Raw genomic sequence first — 22,131 nt, 5'->3', positions numbered from 1 at the left:
CTCAACACTGTACTGTTAGCACTAGTGAATTTTTGAAAACAGTATTTATTTTGTTAAAATTTGTCTAGAATTAATGTTTTTGCCTAAATTTAAAAATTTATTTTATTAAAAATAAAAAAAATAAAAAAGGCATGTGAAGTGTTTATTTTATGACACCTGTTTTGCCTGCAGAGGCAATGTGTATAAGTCAGAATTAAAAATAATTTATTGATATATAAAGTAAAAACAAATTTTTAATCCCCTTTTTTCAATCAGTTGCGTCTCATTTTAACTTAAAAACGTAGTCTTTGTTTTTTGAACTTTTTTGAATAAAGCGCTATTATTTCTAACAGTTCTGCGAAAAGTCTTATACTGCGGTATTTTACGAAAAACAAACCATCTGGCAACATCCACCAGTCGACGGTTTTTGAATTTTTTGACAACCCTACTACCTACACAACAAATATAGTCAAAATTCGAAAGAATACAAGTTAAATATAGCACCTACTTTCAGCGAAATGGAGAAGCTAGGCAAGGCGAAGGCAAAGGCGGCACGCGAGGAGAAGCAAAAGGAACAGAAACTCGAGGAGTTGGTGTGTTTTATTTCAAGAATCCTTAAATCGGCATTGACCGCACCCGGCACCCGTTGCAATGGAAACGGTTATAAATAAAGCGACTAATTCCACGTTTTTCCGCACCCTAGGTGTTAAAATCACTCGAGGAGTGCACCACTCCCGAGGATAAGGTCAAGCTATTGCTACAACGGCACGTGGATAGCGAGAAAAATGTGAGCCGGCTAACCGGCGAGTTGCGGATCCTCCAGCGCCACATGGAGTCCCAGCAACGGGAAAAGGAGCAAGTGCAGCGTGATCTTAATAGGAGTGTTCTCATGCGCGATAAGCTGCAGGAGGTGTGCCGCGAGCAACAGCGGATAATAAAGTCTGTGAAAAACGAAAGTATGCTTCAGATTAAGGTTGAGGAGGAGCGCCGAAAGGAGAGCCAAACCAATTTCCAGTCATCACTGAACGAAGTACAGAAGTCCCTCGCGAAGAACAACGAGGAAAACATCAAGTTGCGCGATTACAACATCGAAATGACCAAAAAGTAAGCGGGCGCAAGTTGCCCCACCGAAATGTCTAAATATAGACACTGCACACACGCACCAGCGCATGCTTTTCGTTAACCATCTGGCCTCTGTTTTAGGTTAAAACTATTGGCGGAGCAGTACCAGACCAGGGAGCAGCATCTGGAAAAGCTGAACGAGCAGGTGCAGCTAGAGGCCCAGCTGCACCAGGCCAAGCTCAACAAAGTCCAGGTGGAGGCTGCCATGGAAAAGGAAATACTCTCCAAGTTGGTAGCACAGCTTCTGGTGGGTAAATGTCTACTCTAAAGCCTTTTTAGAATGGACATTCGCCCAAAATTATGCGTTAACTTATCTATCCCCCTTTCCAGAGAGAACCAAATCGGACTGGAAAAGCTGTTGCAGGCGCAACGAGCCATCAAGGATCTAACCGAAAGGGAGAATCAATTAAAGGAACAGCTCAATATCTACACGGCCAAGTATGATGACTTCCAGCAGTCTCTGCAAAAGTCAAACGAAGTGTTTGGAAGCTACAAAGTTGAGTTGGAAAAAATGTCGAAGCACACGAAAAAGATAGAAAAGGAGGCTCTGGCCTGGCGGCAGAAGTACGAAAAGGCCAACGCTATGGTGATTGATCTTGCCACCGAAAAGCAGCTCTCTTCCCAGCATTCGGATCGACTTCAAAAGCAAATTCAGCAGCTGCAAAAATTACTCAGAGCTTTGCAGCAAGAAAGGACAACGTTGCACAAGAGCTTGAGGGACAATAACATTGAAATTCCGGCGCTGCCACAGTTGCCGCCGGAGCCCGAGCCCGTAAATGATAAGCCAACTCAGGAAAATGTCAAAATGGAGATGATGTCCCGCAACTGTGCAGAGCTAAAACAGACATTGGCGAACCTCCAAAACCAAATGAAACTGCTCACGGCCACCGAATCCAAAACAGCTCTTGAGGAGAAGAATAAGGCGGCTGAAGAACAGCGACAGGCGAACAACGCCAAGAAGAATAATCGCAAGAAGGAAAAGAAGTCGAAGGCGAAGGCAGCAGCTGCAGCGGCCGCCGCTGCCGTATCATCCACTTCAGAAGAGCAGCTCAGCAGTATCCAGGATCAACCTACATTGGAGCTGCAGGCAGCTGGCGATGCCAGCAATGTAAAGGAGACCCAGGAGCAAACTGTTCAAACCGTGCCAGAATCTGAGGCCATTTCAAGCGAAGACTCCTTAACGCCTCCCTTTGACGTCTCCGAAGTGCCTGCCCTTATCGACGCCAATGCTGAGTAAACCCTTGTCGTTTAACTACAAATACTCGAGTTCACAAAGAATGGACGGAAGAGTTTTGCCTTCCCTTGAACGCATTTTGTGTCATTATTGTCTCAACTGAAATTTATCATCAATTATAATCATGAAACGATTTTGTACTAGTTATTTATTGTATTTTGTATAATGTATTTATTTGAGGTCGTGTCCTACTATACAACAAATTAAAACGTGTTTCTTGCAAACAAATGAAAAATTAGTTTAAAAGTCTTGCCTAAATTTATTAATGGACTCGTCAATATCGAGACAACCAAAGAGAAGGATAAATCTAAATAGTTTTAGCCTGATTATCCTTGTTAATGGGTATCCTTTATACGTCGTATGTATAAATATTCAATATTGTTCCGGCCTAGAAAAAATTTAAAAATTTAAAAGTATGTAAACTTACAAAAACAATTTCAAAAGTGACCGACATTTTGTGTGCACTTCCCACAAGATATCGCACAAGCTCGATGGCCATGAATGGCTTTCGTCATTGTTAGCGCCGCCAAAGTGTCTGGCGTTGCATGCAACACATTGCAGTAGTGAGTGGTGGGTGTTGGGTTGTGCGCTGTGGGCTGTGGGTGAGCAGCGAATGCCAGCGGTTCGTGGCCAGGGTCATTATAATTGCGCCTTAATTATTTTTAACACGCAGCTGTCATTTTTGCCGGGGCCCCAGATTTCCACTATAAAATATTCAAGACGCATGCAACGTGGCGTATGCGTAACACCCCCTGTTGATACTGGTCAAGTGGCGAGTGTAGGAGTGAAAGTGGTAGGGGGGTGTTGAAATAAAGCCGTTTAAGCCACTAAAATAATTACAGAAATTAATTTAAATTTCATAAAGGACGGGAGATGAGGAAAAGGATATAATGAATGCGACAGAGGGCAGCTATTCAAGGTCCAAACTTAATGTTACCCCACTTTATAAAAACATATATAATGATCCTAAGAAAAAATTTAAAAAGCTAGCTCCATGATAATATTTTTATTTAATTAAAAACATAGGGGTTACAAAATTTAATTAGGAGTTCGCTGGCTCCGTACAATCCTTGCTGATTGCCCATTAGGCGGTATTAAAAATTCTCGCCACAGCCACCAAGTGCCCGGAACAGGAAGGCAACAACAAGGCCAGCAGGCGACACATATGCATATTTCACACCCTCACACACCAGAGCTGTGCCACTCATACCACACACAATCGCAGTCTCACAAAATGTGTGCACATTTCGCAGGCAATGAGCTTTTGAACATTTAATGAGTTAATACGCTAAATTTGAAAGCCGCGCAAGCGTGGGCCAAGTGCTTCTAACACTTCCCGCAGCACCCCTCCTTAAGTTGCCTGTTTGGGACTTGAAAAAAGGAAAATGAAAAAGCAAGAGTCTAAATATCACACTGAAGGAAGTTGGGTGTATTGTTGTTTGAATAAAGTGAAGATATCGGACCTAAAATTTTGTAGAATATTATTTTGCATTTAAAATCAAAGCCCCTCCCCATTCATTTGGGTTTTAAAATAGAATCTTAAAGCTAGGGCGGTGTATTTTTTTCAGTGCAATCGCAATCCTCATATGCAAAACACTAACCACTTGTCATTTGGGCGGAAAACCTTCGGTGTCCGTTCGCTGGTGGAAAACAGAGCAAGTGTCCAACCACACGAACATATGCGAGGCAGAGGCGTGACTTTTTGGCAAGGAGGAAGACCTTGTGGGTGGGCATCGTATTCATCCCAAAACTCGTTAGTGTCCTTTTTCAGGACCTCTAGAGTCTCGAGTCTGCTGGATAACAGCAACGTAACAGCAGACCCCATTTGGGGCCACAATATGTAAAGGCTGCCAGACTGCTTGACTGCTAAGTGTTAAGAGACCGAAGAAGCCGACGATGGGAGAGTGCGAAGTGTGGCAATATTTTTGGCAGCCAATTGTGCGGGTTGAGCAAGATGAATGAAGGATATGACAGTAGCAAGGACAGTGGGAGGGACTAAAAATAATAATTGCAATATTTCAATTTTTTTTTCTATTAATTTACGTATTAAGGCAACCTTATTTTCCACTATTCTTTAAAATATTAATTATACGACCTGTGAACCGACATCTTAATAAAAATAATATAAATCTTATATTAGACCTATTCTACTATTTTTTTTTAACATTTAAGACTTTTTTTGTTAAAAAAAAAAAATATACATTTCATTAATAGTTTATATCACAACATTAAACCATTATTTTCATTTATAAAATTATGATCTTCATGACTTACACATATCACTCATACGCAAAGTTGTCTTGTTATTCTCTCTTCATTCAGATCTAGCTAATTCCACTGTAACCTCACCAACTACATTGACATTCCACTGAGGACCCATGATATATCCCACCCGCACCCATGTGAGTTCGCACCCACTTGCAGCTCCAGCTCCAGCTGCTGTCCTAGCTCTCTAGTATACCATTTCTCTCCGGCGGAATGGCTCCGGTTCGCCGTCTCCGGCTTGTGTTCTCTCCGGATGTACTGCGTTGCGTGAGAGAAAGCGGCACCATGACAGCGAGGCAGCGGAGCCTGCGACAAAGCTGTGCTTAGTCAAATTTCGGTAACAGAAGCCTGGCTGGCAGGACATTTACCGACGGAGCTACCGAAGGTACCGGAGGAACCCGAAGCGAAGGGAAAGCGAGGCGAAAGCGAATCAAACCGAAGCCCCGCTGCTGGCGAATATTTTCCATTTTCGCAGTCCTGTAATCAGTTGTGTATAGGACACTCGCGTGCGCGCGTCGAACGGTTTCTGGCCAAATTGTGCGAACTGAAGGTGTGTGTTTGTGTGTGTGTGCGGGTGTGTATGAACCTTAACGGTAAACGGAAAATGGGAAAGGGAAATGGGGAAAACGCTGCGCGGTTTCTGCTGATACCGAATCTCTAGAATTAATGGTAACGATTGTTGCTGCTGCTGCTGTTGATTTTTTGAGAGTATTTTTTAAAAGAAAAATTAGCTTACAATAAAAAAAATAAATAAATAAATAGCCATAGAGAAATGATCGAGCGGCAAAAGGTATATATTTTTCGAAAGGAAAACCCCAAGGAACAAGTTGTGGGAAATTTTCCAGCTACGGCTACAGCTGCTGCTGTCGGTGCTGCCTCAGTCAACGGCTCTGCAGCAGCGCTGTCGCTGTGTCCGAGATAAAGGATATGCCCGGATCTAAAAGATACAGTTTTTCTTCTTTTTCCTTTTTTGCTGCTGCTTGAGTTGTGCAGGCTGCTTGGTATTTTTCTTTATCCCAACAGTAACAGCTAAGAAAAAAAAAAAAAACAAAAACAACTACGGCAACAGCAAGAACAATCGGTATTTTAACGTGAAATTAACGAAGGAATTTAGCCAGGTAGCAAAAATGTAAGCACCGAGGGAGTATGCAAATAAATTAATAAGCCAAAGTCATTAACAAATTAAAACGAGACACGCAAGGCCGAGAAAAATATCCTTTATATCCGTTGGCGGAGAGCAAACTATACACGAAAAGTAACACAAGTCAAGTGCTTCAAGGAGCTGTTTGCTGGAATGCTTTGAGGTTAATACCACCCACCCAGCCAGTCAGTCAGCCAGCCAGCCATCCTTTCCCTTCGTCTTGGCCATCTCTTCCCCAGCCTTCTCTTGGCCCTCCACTCGACAGCGCCGCTTTCGTCACCGTCAAAAGGCATCGAAGGTAAATATAGGCATGCCAGTGTGGAGCAATACATACAATATACACGAATGGGCAAACAAACTAACCTACAAAGTAAACAAAAGCGTAACGCTACAAATGCAAATTTTTCGCATTCACCTACACACCAATACCAGCACACACTGTCACACACACACACACACACTCATGCTTTTGAGAACTATAAACAACAACTCATTTAACTGACGCCATGCCCCATAAAAAGGCAGCAACAAAGCTCGAGTCTAGAAAGAAAGAAAGGTGAAAAGTATGGGCGAGCAAACCGAATGGAACACAACAAAGCAAAACGCACGCTTCAGCAGCTATTTGTATAAAATTTTAATCGCATGCGATTTATTTGACTAGGCGCCAAAGCCTCACACACTACCATACCAAATAGACGTTAACACACACACACACCCAGGAACACGCGCCAAATCGCAAATGCTCACTATGAATTTGAAAATAGCTGCCAACACCTTGGTTGTATGTTTTTTATGCGAAAAGCTATTAAATTTTGGGGATTTATGGTGTGTTTATTAAAGAAGAGTCTTAGTAAACTAGTAGTTTCTTATGAGAATCGAAGGATAATGATTATCTTAAAATACAGCCAAGGACATTCTGTGTGTGTCTATGGTAGTTCTTTTAACAACTTTAGATGTTAGTTTTTCAAACAAAATCGTAGTTCTTCCTATTCCTTTTGGTAATGGAATTATCGTGCTGTTGAAACTATAATTTTCCGAGCGATTTGATCCTCGACAAGCATTCCCCGACATTTCAGAAAAAACAAACAATAGTTGGGCGCAACAACTGATAGGTTGTAACCGGATTTCGTGCATTTCAACCATAAACTATAAACCAAATGCCAATTTCATTTAGATGCACAAGCCGATTATACAGTCAACTTATGCTTTTATATTTGTTTTGCTTATTCGACATTTATTGGCGTCGCTTTACGTTATATCAGTTAGAAATTTTAAATGTTCGTGCAAGGATTTCAGTTAAACTGAGCTCTCTATCTATTTATATAATGCTTGACGCTATTTTGCCAACTATTTTGAGTGCTTCCAGCTAACAAGAGCTGCACCTGCACTTCCACCAGCGGCAACAATGAAATGAACTTGACTGATAGAGGGGACGAAATGGGCGGTGGGATTCGAGGGTGATGCTGGATGGAAAACACTTAACGCGCCACTAAGCGACAATTGTTGTTTGTGCCGTTTTGTGTGGCGTTTAAAAATAGCATCAAGGTGCGCTCTAGTTTCAGTCACTCACACGGACCCACACAAACATCCCAAGAGCCTATACGAAAGTGGCTGCTGTTGTTCTGTAAGTGGGCGGCCGAGAGCTAGTGCCGACGCCTAGATGTATGCAACGCGAAACTGCAAATAGAAAATTTATAAATAACATCTGAGCAGAGTGACTATAAAAAGTCAAGGTGGTCAGAATTTAGATTGTAAGCTGGGACAGATAAGGTCAGAGTACACCTGAGTATCGGAAATTTACGCTGTTTACCATAAAAGACAAATAATTGTTTTAGTTCCATTTCATCAATCAGCCACGAACGTCACCAGTGTGATTCCGGATTTCCAGTTCGGCTTTCGCCTTCAGCACGGAACTCCTGAGCAACTACACAGAGTTGTCAACTTTGGCTTAGAAGCATTAGAGAGGAAGGAGTATGCAGTTGCTGCCTTTCTGGATATTCAACAGGCTTTTGACAGAGTGTGGCACCCTGGGCTTCTGTATAAAGCTAAAAGTATATTTACACCGCAAATGTTCCAGCTTGTAAAAAGCTTTCTGGAAGATCGAACTTTCCATGTATCTGTAGATGGATATATGTCGTCCATTAAACCGATTTCTGCTGGAGTTCCCCAAGGTAGCGTCCTTGGCCCTACTTTATACTCCATTTATACTTCGGATATGCCTACCCAAACTCCAATTACGGAAGTGAACGAAAATGATGTTTTAATTGCGACATATGCTGATGACACTGCTGTCCTAACTAAAAGTACCAGTATCTTGGCGGCTACTTTTGCTTTGCAAGAATATCTAGATGCGTTTCACCAATGGGCTATGAACTGGAACATCCGAATAAATGCGGACAAATGTGCTAATGTTACATTTACTAATCGAAGAAGTACCTGCCCTGGAGTCAATCTTAATGGAAGTCCAATAAGAGCTTTCCCTGCATATAAATACCTTGGTGTCACCCTGGATAAAAAACTTACTTTTGGCAGACATATAACATGTGTTCAAAATTCTTTTAAAAACAAAGTTGCTCGGATGGCCTGGTTACTTGCTCCACGCAATAAGCTTACGCTAGGATGCAAGGTTCAAATTTACAAATCTATTTTAGCGCCAAGCCTTTTCTACGGGCTACAGGTTTACGGTATCGCTGCCAAAACCCATCTAAATAAAATCCGGGTTTTACAAGCAAAAACCCTTAGAAGGATCTCTGGAGCTCCGTGGTTCATCCGAACAAGAGACATTGAACGCGATCTCAACGTGCCCAAAATCGGTGACAAGCTGCAAAAGCTTTCTCAAAAATATATGCAACGATTGAATGATCACCCCAACAGCCTTGCCAATAGACTTGGCACCGCAGCTATTAACAATGCTGATCCACGAACAAGAGTCAGGAGAAGATTAAAAAGATTTCACCCTCAAGACCTACCAGACCGGATCTTGACTTAAAATTTTCACCAAACACATTTTATTTCTTTCCTGTAATCATATCTTGCCCTAAGCACCGCTTAGACATAGTTTTGTTATTAATTTTGATAAGACGATTAGATTAAGCTGCCATTTGGGTAGCAGTGCGCTAATCATGTGAATAAAATTTCTACATATATAAAAGTAAAATCAATCAGCCACGTCTTTGGGGTTAGGTCAGAGCACTCTAGACTTGGTCATAAGGACCTGAACCCAGCCACAAAGTTCGGGACACGACACGCGAACTAATACGAAATGCCAACCGCAGCTGTGAGGTGCAAAATGATTCAACGGTTTTCGGTTATAAAGTGCCTAATCACTTAAGGTGTTAGCTGAGTGGGCTATCACACGACACAGGTAATTACAGGCCCAATCGAATGCTATTATCCTGGATAGTGGACAAGGGAATAGGGCGTGACTATCAACCTAACGCCTGGACTTTTGATGAATAATTAAGGCTGTGTGGGTCGGCACTTGTTAATTTTTCAGATACTTAAACAAACTTAAAGCTTTTTTAGGGTTTTTTGTATAAATTGTAAAATCTATGTGCTAAAATTCCTTTCGGATGCCAGTTAAAGCTCTCCCAGCATGAACATCAATTTGCCGGCATTTGGCGACCATTAATGGTCAAGTTATCATGGGGGAAAAACAGCTATTCCGGCCCCCATGGTTAAAGCCATAAAGCGTGTGCATGTGTATAAAAAATACGTATACATATGCAACAAATAGGGAAAAATAAACGTTTAACTTTGGAGCAACAACAAACTTGAAATTTATATAGCCAACCGCCAGATGTGTCTATAAAACTTGCACATTCCCATCCATCCCAAGCACATATATTATGGTGAGATTTTTTCTTTATGTTTTTATCGCCAGCTGATAAGAACAAAGTTTGTCCGAAACTTGGCGCCTGCAGAAATAACACGCATACGCCATGTGTTACATAGCAGAAACGAAGAATAAAAGGAAAAGCGGAAAGGTACCTACAATTTCCAAAAAAGTTAAATGTCTTTGCTACCAAGGATTTAGCAACATTTTTTAATTGCCTCACTTGAGGGCTGGGGAAAAATCCACAGCTACAAGCAAACATATGTTGGCAACATGCAATTAACAAGCCAAGTCCAAGCTCTGAAATGAAAAGAAAATATAACAGAGTACTAAAAACTGTGGATACCCTTTAAATACATTTTTAGCCCTATAAATTATTTTCGTAAAGAAGATAAAAATTTTTGTATTTATAGAAACCTGGAAATATCAGCAGAATGGTTTCCTTAATGACTTCATTTTAATAAACCATTTTTTGGCTTAAAATAAAAATTTGTAATTACTCTGAATAGAATACAAGTTTAATTTATACAATAAATATTTTAAACAGAAATGTAAACTAAAATCTAGTCCTATTTACATTTCTAATTGAAGAAATTTCTGTAAATTTCTAACGTCCCAAAGCCGGCACCGAAATGAGAATACTCTTCCCGAAGTATCTGAAATTTTGGTAACACAGTCACATATACTGTGTGCTCACCCACCCGCACAGAGCATTTACAAGCATTAATTACTGTGTCGGGCCTGCCAAGTCAGCAACGAGCCACCAAAAGTTGAAGGACCAACAGCAGGAGGCGATTCCACACAAAAAATATTGCATACTTTTTCGAAATTTTTTCTGTCCAATTTCGCCCTTTTCCCGCACTCTGACAAGTTGTATGAGTTGCGAGAGTTGAATGTTTCTTTTTATTGCCATTTCGTTGGTTGTTTTATGTTTTTGTTGCCTTTTGTTTTTCCTTTTTGGTAAATTTTGTATTATTTGGTCTGTTTATTGTTCTTGTAGATGTTGATATTCATTGTGAACATAAAAGTAAGCCAAGCAATAACAAAAAGTTAGTTTTGTAGTTGATTTTCCAACGAGAAGAATTAAGTTGAGAAAACAAATACCAACTCATGTAATTGGTTTTCGAGATTCAAAAAGAAAATATACAATGGAGAGTTCAAATAAATTATTTATCAAATAAATAATTTGAATAAAAACTCTTGGCTATCCTATAAGCCAATTAAACTTGTCTGATTGTGGCATTCATGTAACATAGTTTTTCTTGGCGGAAATAAATTAAGTCAGCTCATAAATTAAATCAATTCAACCAAAAAATTGTTGTCCAGTCAAGTCTTGTGGCCCATACACCCACGCACCCAATGGTAGCTCACATATCTCCGCATATTTATAGCTCTGGCCGAAAATTCGCTAAGCTTTTGCCTTTTGGCCAAGAAAGGGCACTGCCAGAATGATTGTCTGAAAGTTGGCGCATATCGCCCAACCGGAAGTTCCGGGCCCATCAAGACCAGTGGGTGGGTGTATATTTTCATGGGCTTAAGTACATATATAGAAATATATTCGTGTATATTTTTCTCTGTGGTTCGAAGTCGGAGCCAGTAGGACGAGCTTCAATGGCGTTTTATTGTCGAGAATTTGTTGTACAGTTGAATGTGAAATTTGAACTACACCCCCGGCACACCCCAGAAAGTTTCCCCAACAGCTCCCACTAATTCCATCTACACCCAATCGCCTAAGACCCCCACACCCATTTGGAGTAGTTGGAACTATTTTGGCAGTTTCCTTGTAACGCTTTTTGTTGGCCCGGCCAACAATGAAGTCAGTTTCTTGTCGGCCATTGCCAAAAATAACTGCATTTTCTGGACGAGGGAGTTACTAAAACTTTTCCCCTGGCCCGGAAGTGCAGTGCAAACTTTTTCATTGTTCCCTTGGCTTTTGCATACAACGAAGTCCCTAAATTTTCTTGAGGCCATAACTAAGCGTAGATTGCAATTTTAGTGAGTCCTAACTATTGCCAAATTAATGAATTCCAGTTTGCAGAAACTGTGATTGCGCCAGTGATTGGCAGTAACGGGCTTCCGCAATCACAATTTCTTTCGTCCTTTGAAATCCACACATGTGTTTATCGAGCTGATTGCCATATAATGCTTGACTGCCTCTGAGTGGACCGCCCACTTGAAATCCATACATCCCAGAGTTAAGCTTATCAAGGGCAGGAATTGCTCATCCATGATTGGTACTTCATTTTGGATGAGGCCACTCGAATTGCAGTTTTCCCACTTGTGCATTGTAACCCTGCCCGAAAGAGTCCTTTTTAAATAAAATAAATAAGTGTGACAACTTTAAAAAGGAAAACTACCAACTTGCAATGTCAGAAAATTGTAAAATAAAATGGATATCTTTTATAAATCTCATATGACACATTTCCATTCCGAGCCCATTTTGTTAAAAGTTCTAAACTACCCACTAGAGATATCCAGGTGCCGGCAATTACGTGTCGCGTGCCGGAAACGCGATTAGAGCATCAACAGCGACTAATAATAGCCCGGGGCTTGGTGGGTTCCTTTGTTGGCTCAAGATATCCGAAATGATTCGCCAAAATTGCTTTTCCCTCCGATGTTTTACTAAAAAATTATTGCAAGCCGAGGACCAAAGCCACATGCTACACACGGCTCCGTGTGGCTCTGGGGAGTTGTTTGTTACTGGTGACAGGTGGCATGCCCTGCCTGGATCCCGGCTTATCTGGGGGCATGTGAAGGCTGGCTGCGAGCTGGAAAACACCATCTTAAATTAATGCACATTTTGCCATTCATAACCGAAAACTAACTGCAAACGGGGAATGTTCATCAGCACTTTTAGCCTGATTTCCCCAAGCTCCTCCTCGGGCTCAAAGTGAAAGCCAAATGACAGACTTGAAGCAAATATTATGCACCGCTGAATTTCGCATCAACTGAGACTACTTACTTTACTTTATTGAGTATTTATATCACATAATCACTTCCTTTGACTATTCCCATAACTCTGTGATAGGCTATTTGTATTTATGTTGGCTAAGAGCCAACTTTAGCTCATATCTTGCATCTCTTGGCAATTGCCAGAAACTCTTTTGGCAAAATTACCAACTTTAATTATGCGTCATGCTGTCAGATCCTTAAGGATAAGATGAGTTTGAGTGGTTGTGGTTTCAAAGACAATTATCTTCCAAACTAGCACCTTTGCTTTTAACACAATATTTGTAAATTGAAATCAGAAACTATGAGCATATATTAATAATCACTTAATGAAACCATTAAGCCCCTCGTCTAAACTCCGACACAGTTGCATTTCATCGCATCGCACTGAAATTATTATTAATAAATGAACATTTATCGAACGTTTGGTAAGCAATTATCTCTGACTCCCAGAAGACCTGTGTCAACATCAAATTGCAACTTATAACAAAGCTAATCACTGGAAAGTCGAGATAGAATGGCAGCCTAATGCGAATGCACTTCCGTTTCCGTATGGATTTGGATATCCGCATGTATTTCTCGAGGGATTTGTGGGCTTAAGTCCTGCCAGCTCTGTCTGTTCATTATTTTCCCATTTCCACCCACATAACCCCACCTGCCATCTATGGCCAGATTGGATTTAGGCCTGGCCGAAAGGCGGATTGAAAAGTGTTGAAAACCGTACTTTATGTGTCGTCATCGCTTGCCTTGGCCGAGGCGATATCTGGTTTGGAGAACCGCAAAAAAGTCCCCAAAAAAAGTATATAATTGGCGTTGATTTATTGTCTTTGGTAGGCGCAACGAGATTTGCCCACGACCTCGCCCTCGTGGGCGAGTGCCAACAAAAGCTTAGGCAAAAAAATTCAATTGTTGGCCCAAAATGATCCACATACACACACCTATCTGGTACTATGCAAAGGTACTACAATATATAGATGTGCCATGGCTATATCCGCAATTTAATAATGCTCTCAAAATTGAAGTAGGACTGTGGTTTTTGCGGTTGCGTGTTAGATCAGGTCGGTAGTCACTATTTAGATATAGCCAATCGGTTTCGTTTCGTTTCGTTGCCTTTCGAGCATGGCACTCCTTTCAGTGTGCCAGTCTGTCTCCGCCGTCCATGAAAGTGGCATGAAAACAGCAGAATATGACAATGAGACTAGCACAGTGTGGCGTCAGAGCTAGTTCGGGCCAAGGTAGACAATCAACTGAAAGTACTTTATTTAGACTCTAATCTCGAGTATCCTATTTGCACATTCTTATTCGATCCATCAAAAATCCCTCAGCCCATTTATAATTGCAATTTATATAGACATTAGCCCTCGAGGAGCTTCTTGTCTTACCAACAACGTCAAATATTATTATGAATGTACGGGTATAAGCCAACCACTGTTGACAATTTCTGTTAGCAGTGAGCGGAGAGTGTGAAGGAGGAAGCCTGGCGTTCGTTCTTGTTTAGTTTTAGTTTTAGCTTTTTTGCCAGTCGAGTAGCATTGCATGACTGCATGCAAGCCGGGCCTGGCCAAGCCTTGTCCTTGCCGCTGCTCCTGCTGCTGTTGTCGTTACCATTTATAAGTTTAAGTCCTGGCATGCTGGCACACCAGGCCCACCACCCAGACCAGGACCCACAAAACCCCAATCGCCCCACCCTCATCAGCCAGAAAGCGACAGCAACAAGAACAACACAATTAGACAAATGAATAAACATACAGTTCTTGGCATTGCCTTGCCAGAAAATTTGCATATCCAATCTAAGCCTTCCCCTTGGCCCCTGGCTCATCGGCTTAAGTGCATTTCTGTGTCTGCGGATGTATGGAAATATTTTGCCAGAGTCAAGTGTCGAGTGCCTCGCAATTGGGAATCGGCTAATAAGGATTTTTGCCTTACAATGTTTACACACTGACCTGGTTTAACATTTAATTAGCTTTGCTGCCCTGGCAGTGAATGGGTTTGCGTCGACTCGGTCGGTTGGACGGCTATTCGTGGGTGTTCGTGCGCTACCCGCCGGAAGCACATGTCGTATACGTGATATTTGACAAACATTTTACATGCACACATGCACGCCCCCGAACAGAGGCCTCGCCAAAAATGCATTTGAAAGTGAAATGCGTGGTGTGTGTGGGATGAGAGTGCCCAACCAAGTACTCTAGCTACACACAAAACAAAGAATATAGTTAAGGAACCAATTTCAATTCAAACAAGTTATAGCAAAGAATTCAAATTATTTAAATAAAAAGGATAAGCCTTCTCTTCAAAGAATAAAAAGATTAAAGGATTAAATCCAATTCCATTTTTTCTCTATGTAAAAACGCAGATCCTGACCATGCCAAAGGCGTAACACCAACATGGTCTCCCAAACGTTGTAAACTGCAAGCAGTTGCAAGCATTTCCCTGCCCCGGACAGCCTCCCATTTTCGCCTTTTTCCATTTTCCATTTTCCCCACAGTCTGTGCCACACTGATTTGTGCAAAATAGAGTCATGAAATTAGTTGGCTGCAGCTCGAGCAGCTAAGTATGACATTGTATTCGGTTTTATGGCTCTCTCCGCTTTTAATGCTGTTTATGCTAATGGCAGCCAGCATTTAACAGTTTCTTGTGGTTTAAAGAGCTCACCCAGCACATTTTCAGGACTTTGTGGCTTTTAAGTTATAGATTACACTTTAGCATTGTTCGTGGGACATTTATGAGAGCTGAGGGTATTTGTATTAATATTTATTGCTTATAATGATACTTATACGTTATTGCATTGCATTGTAGGGCTTTTAAAATAGTTACTGAAAAGTGTAAGATGTAAGAAATCCAGTAGCTTAAACAGAGCCAGTGAGCGGAAGATAAGTGCAGAGCTGGCCAAATACATTTTTTTCGGATTTGGACTGTCAAAGCTATTTCCGTTTCGAAGTGACCCCATTTCGGTCTATCTCCTGCTTAATCAATTCCAACTGAAAAATAACCGTGACGTCGGAAATGGAAGTACCTCCACCTACATATATCCTCCAGCTCTGGTCGGTGTGGCTGTGCGGGTGAAAATAAAACGAAAGCACGGAATGGAAATAGAGTGGAAATAGTAGCAGAACACACTTTTTGACTTTTCGCTGATAAATATTGAAGTGCTGTTGAAATTTGTCAGGATAAAAAACGAGGAGGAATCTGCAAAGATTTGATTTGAGCTGGTGCAGGCGAATCATTGCCAAGGAAATTGAATTTGTGGATTTAGGAGAATAGAATTTATGGATTTAGTTTATTATGATGAATGAGCAATGATTGTCGACCATGGGTATTGTGACTTATGGAGTGTAGAATATAGATATCAAATAAATCAATATTTCATAAAATTCTTTTTATACAATGTTATAAATTTACATTGCAATAATAATTGTTTACTAATTAATTTCTTCTGGCAAAGAACCTTTCCACTACCTTTCCCCCACCAAGCCCCATCTGTAGCCCCACCCTCGCATTTCCTTTTTGCCAGCGGCAAGTGCAACGAAGGTGCTGCAAGTACACCAAAGACCGCGCATAACTCGATTCGCCTTTGATTTACGGTACGCAATAATAATCTGCATTTGCATGTTGCCTGGCTGGCTGCTCCTGGGACGGGCCCGAGCCTGAGGCAGTCAACAGGGCGTATACTCGATGTGCTTACATAAAAAGTAAATATAAATGTGTGCGCAAAAGGTACATAGCTGCGGTTACGAGTTTCACTTCCGGCAGCCGAAAGTGTCCTTGTCCCGGCACAGGACTTTGATTTAAGTTCACTGGCAAAATTTATATTAGTATTTAATTCAAGGACTTTCACGAAGAACTTTTCTTTTTTTTAGCTGTGTAATATTTGCCCCAACAACCTTCTCACTTGTGCTTTCTATTTCGTTATAGAAATGGTTGCCTCATTAGCGACTTAGTGAAATGGCGTACGGGAAACCGTAGAAAAGAAACCAGAAACCACCAAAAAAATAAAAAGGATATACTGAAAGGGATTAAAAGCAGAGGCCGCTGAAAAGGAGGCGAACCCATAAAAAAAGGACAAAGAAATTGAATACTTATAGCGAATTTGAGCATAATGAGTTCGTTCTCTTGCCTCTAAAACCGAACAACTTAAATGCAAATTGATATTAGGCTGCAAATCATAATCAACACGGCAATTAATTGAATACGAAACCAAGTCAACAGTAATTAAGGAGCAACCATGGCCTCACCACCGGAGAGTCCCATCGAGGAGGTGGTCTATGAGTTGGAACACACACGCGTGCCTAAGCCCATTCCCGTTGCCCTAGAGGATCTCTGCCGCCAGACGAAGTTCACAAAACAGGAGATTCGGGTCATGTACAGAGGATTCAAAACTGTAAGTGTTAACTCTCATGCTCTTCTAAGATTTCTTTATACAGAAGCCCCCATAACGTTAAAACATCCTAAATTTACATTATTTTCCTCATATTTTATCCCGCATAATAACTAAAATCTTGTGAAATTTATTACAGTTAAAGTAAACAGTATTATATGTGCAGTTTTTATTATACACCAAACTGGCAACTTTATTATCCAAAGAATACTGCCCCGGATGTGAGAGAGAGCCTGTCATAAATGGCTGTCACTTTAATGCACACGCGTTTTGAATTTCATTGCAAATGAATTCGGTCTTTGTAAGCGAATATGTGTGTCCAAGCACTTTTGATGTAAGTGCGGAAAACTTGCTAACTCAACAAAAAAAAAGTTTCAATATGTGGGTCAACAAGAGATGAGCTCGGGGTCAAGCAAATGAATAGTTTCCGCCAGGGAGAGTTTCGGATCACTTAGAGTTTGTCCTATTGATAGTTTGGCAGGACATTGATAGTTTGCCCTATTCTTAGTTTTATTTTTTTCCCACTTTCTATGTCCACCCTTAAACCAGTTCATCGGTATATTAAAGCTACTTTTCTTTTCAAGCTTTGTTATAACACCATGGCAATCAAAACCATTTATATTTTGTGCCAGATTTCTTGCTCCTTTTAAATCCTAACTCATTATATTTGCCTTTTTCTTTATTAACCGAGCAAACACTGCCATGGCGATTTCTTTATTTGCAGGAATGCCCCGAGGGCGTGGTGCACGAGGATTGTTTTAAGGATATTTACGCCAAATTCTTTCCGCATGGCAGTAAGTATTTGTATATGTGTGCTTGAATATAAATGTCCCTTTTCAGAGGTCGGATGCGGGAGTGCTTGCCGCAATTCAATGCTGTCGCTGAGGTCTTATGCTTTTCCTTTTTATAGTTGCGCGTCATAAAGCGCCATTTAAGCGAAAATTTCGTCCTTGCAGCAGCTGCGCCCCCAAAATGCCAAAATACTCAAATAACCAGAAAACGGAAGACGACAAAAAAAATTACTCTCACACGCCCTTAATTGTGCCCCTCTCCTTTGCTTATTCTATTTATATAGATTCCAGTTTATACGCTCATTATGTGTTCAAAGCGTTCGATGTTAATTGCAATGGCGCCATTAGTTTTCGGGTAATTATTTCTCATTATAATAGCGTTTACGCAATCTTCTCCGGCCATGCCTATTTATAAATTTTAATGATTATTAGGATTTACTGGTCACCTTATCGACATTGCTGCGCGGCTCCGTCTACGAGCGCCTGCGTTGGACCTTCAAGTTATACGACCTGAACGGCGACGGTCGGATCAGTCGCGGAGAGTTGAGCGAAATTATATTGGCCATACACGAGCTTATGGGAAGGAGACCGCACCAGCCTGAGGACGATCGCAAGGCGAGAGATCAGGTGAGTAAGAAAAACTTATTTTTGTGAAAAATAATTATGCAACAGACTCTTGTGGAACTAAACTTATTCAATTCCACAACAAAGGCTGTACCTGACGCAACTAAATCTCTGACATTCCAAAACATGTTCCAAAACATTCTAAATTATGCAAAAACTTTATCCAAACTTTATCGACAAATGCCAAGACTCTATTTACTCGTATCTAGACATGTCACCTGTCCTAGGCTTTGTTACTAAAATCTCTATCTGTCCGCTATCCCATGGCGCCGAGTTGTATGCTTCATTTTGTATTCAAAAGCCGCTCTTGAAATATCGCGCAACATCCGCTGACGTTAGCCGGCGCACAGTGCGTATGAGTAATTATAATTGCGAACACAGAGAGAACATGAGCGGTGGGAGTGGGTGTTCCATATTCGTTGAATGGAAATCGAAAATGCATTGGAAACATCAGGCAAGCTTGAGAGGGGGAAACGGAAGCTTTCATGTGCGGAAGCAGCAGCGGATATTTTACTTAATAATGAGGGCTTTACGTTTCCCCCTTTGATAATAATGAAAAATACCAACGGAAAGTATCTGAAATCCAGATAAGAGATTGCAGAAGGATTTTATGCCATCATTTGACTTAAGAATATTTTAATTTAAATAGATTTAAATAAATTAATTTTAATAGATTAAATAGATTATAAAAATATATATTTTTTATTAGGTGGATCGTGTCTTTCGCAAGTTGGACTTGAATCAGGACGGGATTATAACGATAGAGGAATTTTTGGAGGCCTGTCTGAAGGACGATTTAGTAACGCGCTCGTTGCAAATGTTCGACAATGACCTCTGATGACAAGAGAATGAGCCAGAGCTACGCAGTTCCAGGACTATAATATCGCTTATAGATCTCTAAATGAAATAAGCGTTGAAAAACAACCATAAAATTTGAAAAATTTACAAAAAAAAAAAATGAGAAAAGTGGAAAAAATTCATAACAAATACATAACACCAGTGAAATTGATTGCAAAAATGGAAGTGAATCGTATTAGTAATTAACATTAGCTTAGGATGAACATTTAAAAACCAAACTTTAAACTTTATGAGTGTGTTATTATATAACTAACGATGAGATCGACTAAGATTGATCCGATTATGAAGAATATGTAATTTTTTGAGCATATGAATTTATTCCTGCCGTGAAAAGCGAATTGGTCTTTTATGTATTTACGATATATATGTCTGTATGTAAGTATATGTATGACATATAAACAATGAACAATGCAAACGAACTTCACTTAAAGAACAAAACTAAACTAAACCACCAAACCGAATGTTTGATTCAGGAAAGGAATTGGTATACCGACAACAAGAGATATCGAGCTCTCAACACGATTTACTTTACTATAAATATAAACAACATTATACTATAATATTTACACTTAACTAGCAACGATAGAATACCAACAAGGATGTTATGAATTGATTTTTTTTTTTCGTTTTTATCGTGAAAATTTTCAAAGTTGCCAACCCTTTGCGTCGCTGTCAATTAAAACATTAACTGCGGCACATGAAAATTAAATTAAAGCTTGGGGGGAATTCTGTTTATAATTATTTTTGACTTGCACAGCTCGCTTTCTCCCATCAACTAATTGAATTTGCAATTTTCGCCACATCTGCCAGGTGCAACATTGGTTTAAAATGGAAAAATAAATTCCGTAAACACGCATTAATAATATATGCCTGGGTTTTTTGTGCCCAACCAACCACCGATATATAAAAATAGCACATGACAATTACGTTTTATTTAATATTTATACAAGGTCGTGTTGATTTTTTAATATAAACTGCACGACTCTTCGATTGCATTCAATTACATGCGTCACAACGCATTGTATTTACCAATGATGACAAGAAACATCGCCCCAATAATGAAATCAAGGTTTTCTGCACAGGAAGCTGGACAAATATTGTTGAACAAATTAAGAAACTGCATCCTTCGAGAGCGTCCTTTCACAAACATTGAATGCTTAACTGTGCACGGACAAGACAGGACAATCAATGTGGTTCGATATTTCCTATTTCCTTTTTAAGTTTTACCCATCGTTCTTCCATTATTGCTTTAATTACGAATCATATTATAATTCTGTACAAACTCATGCAGAAGCCTTAAAAAGACGGAAGGAAATGAAACAGAGAGAGGTCAGAGAATAACTCCTTTTTATATTATTGAATTGGGGAAAACAAAATAGCCTAACACTTAAGGTGGATTCTTGAGCTCTAATCGTTTATTAGGAGCGAAATATTTGAATGTTGGATTTGAAAGCGTGTCAGAGAACTATTATTAACTTTAGATGTTTAACATAGATTTGATCTTAATTTACTTAAGATGGATCTGAGCTTCAGCAGGGTTAAATAATAAATATATACTAATTAAATATTCTACTACACTTCTAAGAGTTTCCAATAGGCCTACAGAATACCATAGATCTTCTTCCATAAATGTTCACAGATGTAATGTGTAATTATCCGTCAGAAGTACTCCCATCAACCGGCAAAGCCATTTCATATGCAATCATTACCACAAATCTAAACGTTAGTTGAAAGGTGTTTAAAATAACTTGCGTTTAAAAGTATCTATGCGACCTACTTGATAAACCACCCACAATTTCTATATCTTAAGGAACGATCTATGCAATACAAACGTACACTGTCCAAAAAATATGAATGGGAAACTAATTGATGTTTACTTATCATCCCAATCGAGGATGCTAAATGTCTAACTAGTCAAAATAATAAATTATGAAATCGAAACGCTTAAACCTAAAGTTAAATCCCTTTTAAAACCTAAGTCGTTTATTAGCCCAAACTAATTGGAAAATAACGTAATAAATCGGTTTTAGCTGCTATTTGCTGTCGAACGAAGATGCTATGCTATTTCCAATTTTAAATGTGCATAGCCTAATGGAATGGAATCAGAAATCCATGCCAGACTTCACTATGTGTGTAACTATCGTGTAGAAAATTATTTTTAGCATTGCCCTAACATCAAATTTAGTTTAATCTAAATTGAATCAAAACGTACCTATAGCAAATGTAAATTACGATAATAATTTTTCAAGCTAAGTAATTTTTAAGAAAAATCAAAGAAATTGAATTCAACGCTATCATTGAACCTTCTAGAGTTTTACTTTCTAAATTAATATACCTACCTTATTTTATCCCTATGAATATTGAAAAAAAAAACAAAATTAACAAGAGGAAACGTGGTTAGTGATTTGGATCGATTATACATAAGTGCATGATAGTCAATCTCATTCCAGTAATATAACTATCATACTATACGACAAACCCATAAGCATATGTATAAATTATAATAATTTAATTGTCTAAAAGTCCTCTTGATACGTTTTACCATCTACTGTTCATTATTCCAGCATAGTTATATCTTAAAATCATTAATGTTTGTTGTTCCTTTAGAAAGGAAAACTGAAGGAATTCAAACTTAAGAGAAAATAAATATTCTGTTAAATAATGTGGACTAACAACCGAATACTAAGTGTTAGTTTTAGAGGGTCTTATGAATGTCACAACCTAAGTTCTTAACCACTCCACTAATTTTTAGTTCCATATCTAGTATGACAAACAATAGTAACGAATAAGAAATAAAAAAAACTTCTTATGCCACTTAATAAAATAATATTGAAGATTGAAAACAACAAATGCAAGCCTTGCCAATGACAAAGTGGGTAAAGGTTAAAAATTTTAATAAAAATAACTATTTAATTATGTAAATTTTAAAAGTGTTTTTATTGGTTGGGTGGCTGTTTC

At 39.6% G+C, this 22,131-nt stretch overlaps 2 protein-coding genes across 13 annotated transcripts; both read left to right on the top strand.

Moving 5' to 3' along the window:
- Window positions 1-389: 389 nt before the first annotated feature.
- Window positions 390-2,573, top strand: LOC6499570 (alpha-taxilin). Its single transcript, XM_001954325.4, has 4 exons — window positions 390-572; window positions 683-1,083; window positions 1,183-1,329; window positions 1,432-2,573. Exons 1-4 carry the CDS (start codon window positions 498-500, stop codon window positions 2,336-2,338), a joined length of 1,530 nt encoding a protein of 509 aa, XP_001954361.1. The 5' UTR covers window positions 390-497; the 3' UTR covers window positions 2,339-2,573.
- A 2,246-nt stretch (window positions 2,574-4,819) lies between these two features.
- On the top strand, window positions 4,820-22,090 carry LOC6499571 (RNA-directed DNA polymerase from mobile element jockey). Of its 12 annotated transcripts, XM_044716737.1 has the most exons (7): window positions 5,053-5,269; window positions 5,594-6,039; window positions 16,438-16,903; window positions 17,625-17,694; window positions 17,976-18,046; window positions 18,124-18,318; window positions 19,025-22,090. In XM_044716737.1, the coding sequence occupies exons 3-7, from the start codon at window positions 16,748-16,750 to the stop codon at window positions 19,151-19,153; spliced, it is 621 nt and encodes a 206-aa protein (XP_044572672.1). In that variant the 5' UTR covers window positions 5,053-5,269; window positions 5,594-6,039; window positions 16,438-16,747; the 3' UTR covers window positions 19,154-22,090. The 12 variants fall into 12 exon arrangements, with proteins under 12 accessions (XP_044572669.1, XP_044572664.1, XP_044572666.1 ...); XM_032456237.2 differs by lacking the exon at window positions 5,594-6,039 and having other exon boundaries at window positions 5,062-5,150; XM_044716734.1 differs by lacking the exons at window positions 16,438-16,903; window positions 17,625-17,694; window positions 17,976-18,046; window positions 18,124-18,318; window positions 19,025-22,090 and adding an exon at window positions 7,577-8,898 and having other exon boundaries at window positions 4,820-5,150; window positions 5,719-6,039.
- The last annotated feature ends 41 nt before the right edge of the window (window positions 22,091-22,131 follow it).

The sequence above is a fragment of the Drosophila ananassae genome, chromosome 2L (assembly GCF_017639315.1).
Source record: "Drosophila ananassae strain 14024-0371.13 chromosome 2L, ASM1763931v2, whole genome shotgun sequence".
NCBI lineage: Eukaryota > Metazoa > Arthropoda > Insecta > Diptera > Drosophilidae > Drosophila > Drosophila ananassae.
The sequence above is the reverse complement of the archived record's forward strand: the minus strand, read 5'-3'. Positions and strand labels throughout refer to the sequence as shown.

Excerpts from the sequence above, each read along its gene's own strand:
- LOC6499571 (XM_044716734.1), top strand. The coding sequence starts at position 7,810 with ATGTTCCAGCTTGTAAAAAGCTTTCTGGAAGATCGAACTTTCCATGTA.
- LOC6499570 (XM_001954325.4), top strand. The coding sequence starts at position 498 with ATGGAGAAGCTAGGCAAGGCGAAGGCAAAGGCGGCACGCGAGGAGAAG. Across the intron at positions 1,084-1,182 it reads AACATCGAAATGACCAAAAA|GTTAAAACTATTGGCGGAGC; the intron begins GTAAGCGGGCGC and ends CCTCTGTTTTAG. Across the intron at positions 1,330-1,431 it reads GAAAAGGAAATACTCTCCAA|AGAGAACCAAATCGGACTGG; the intron begins GTTGGTAGCACA and ends CCCCCTTTCCAG.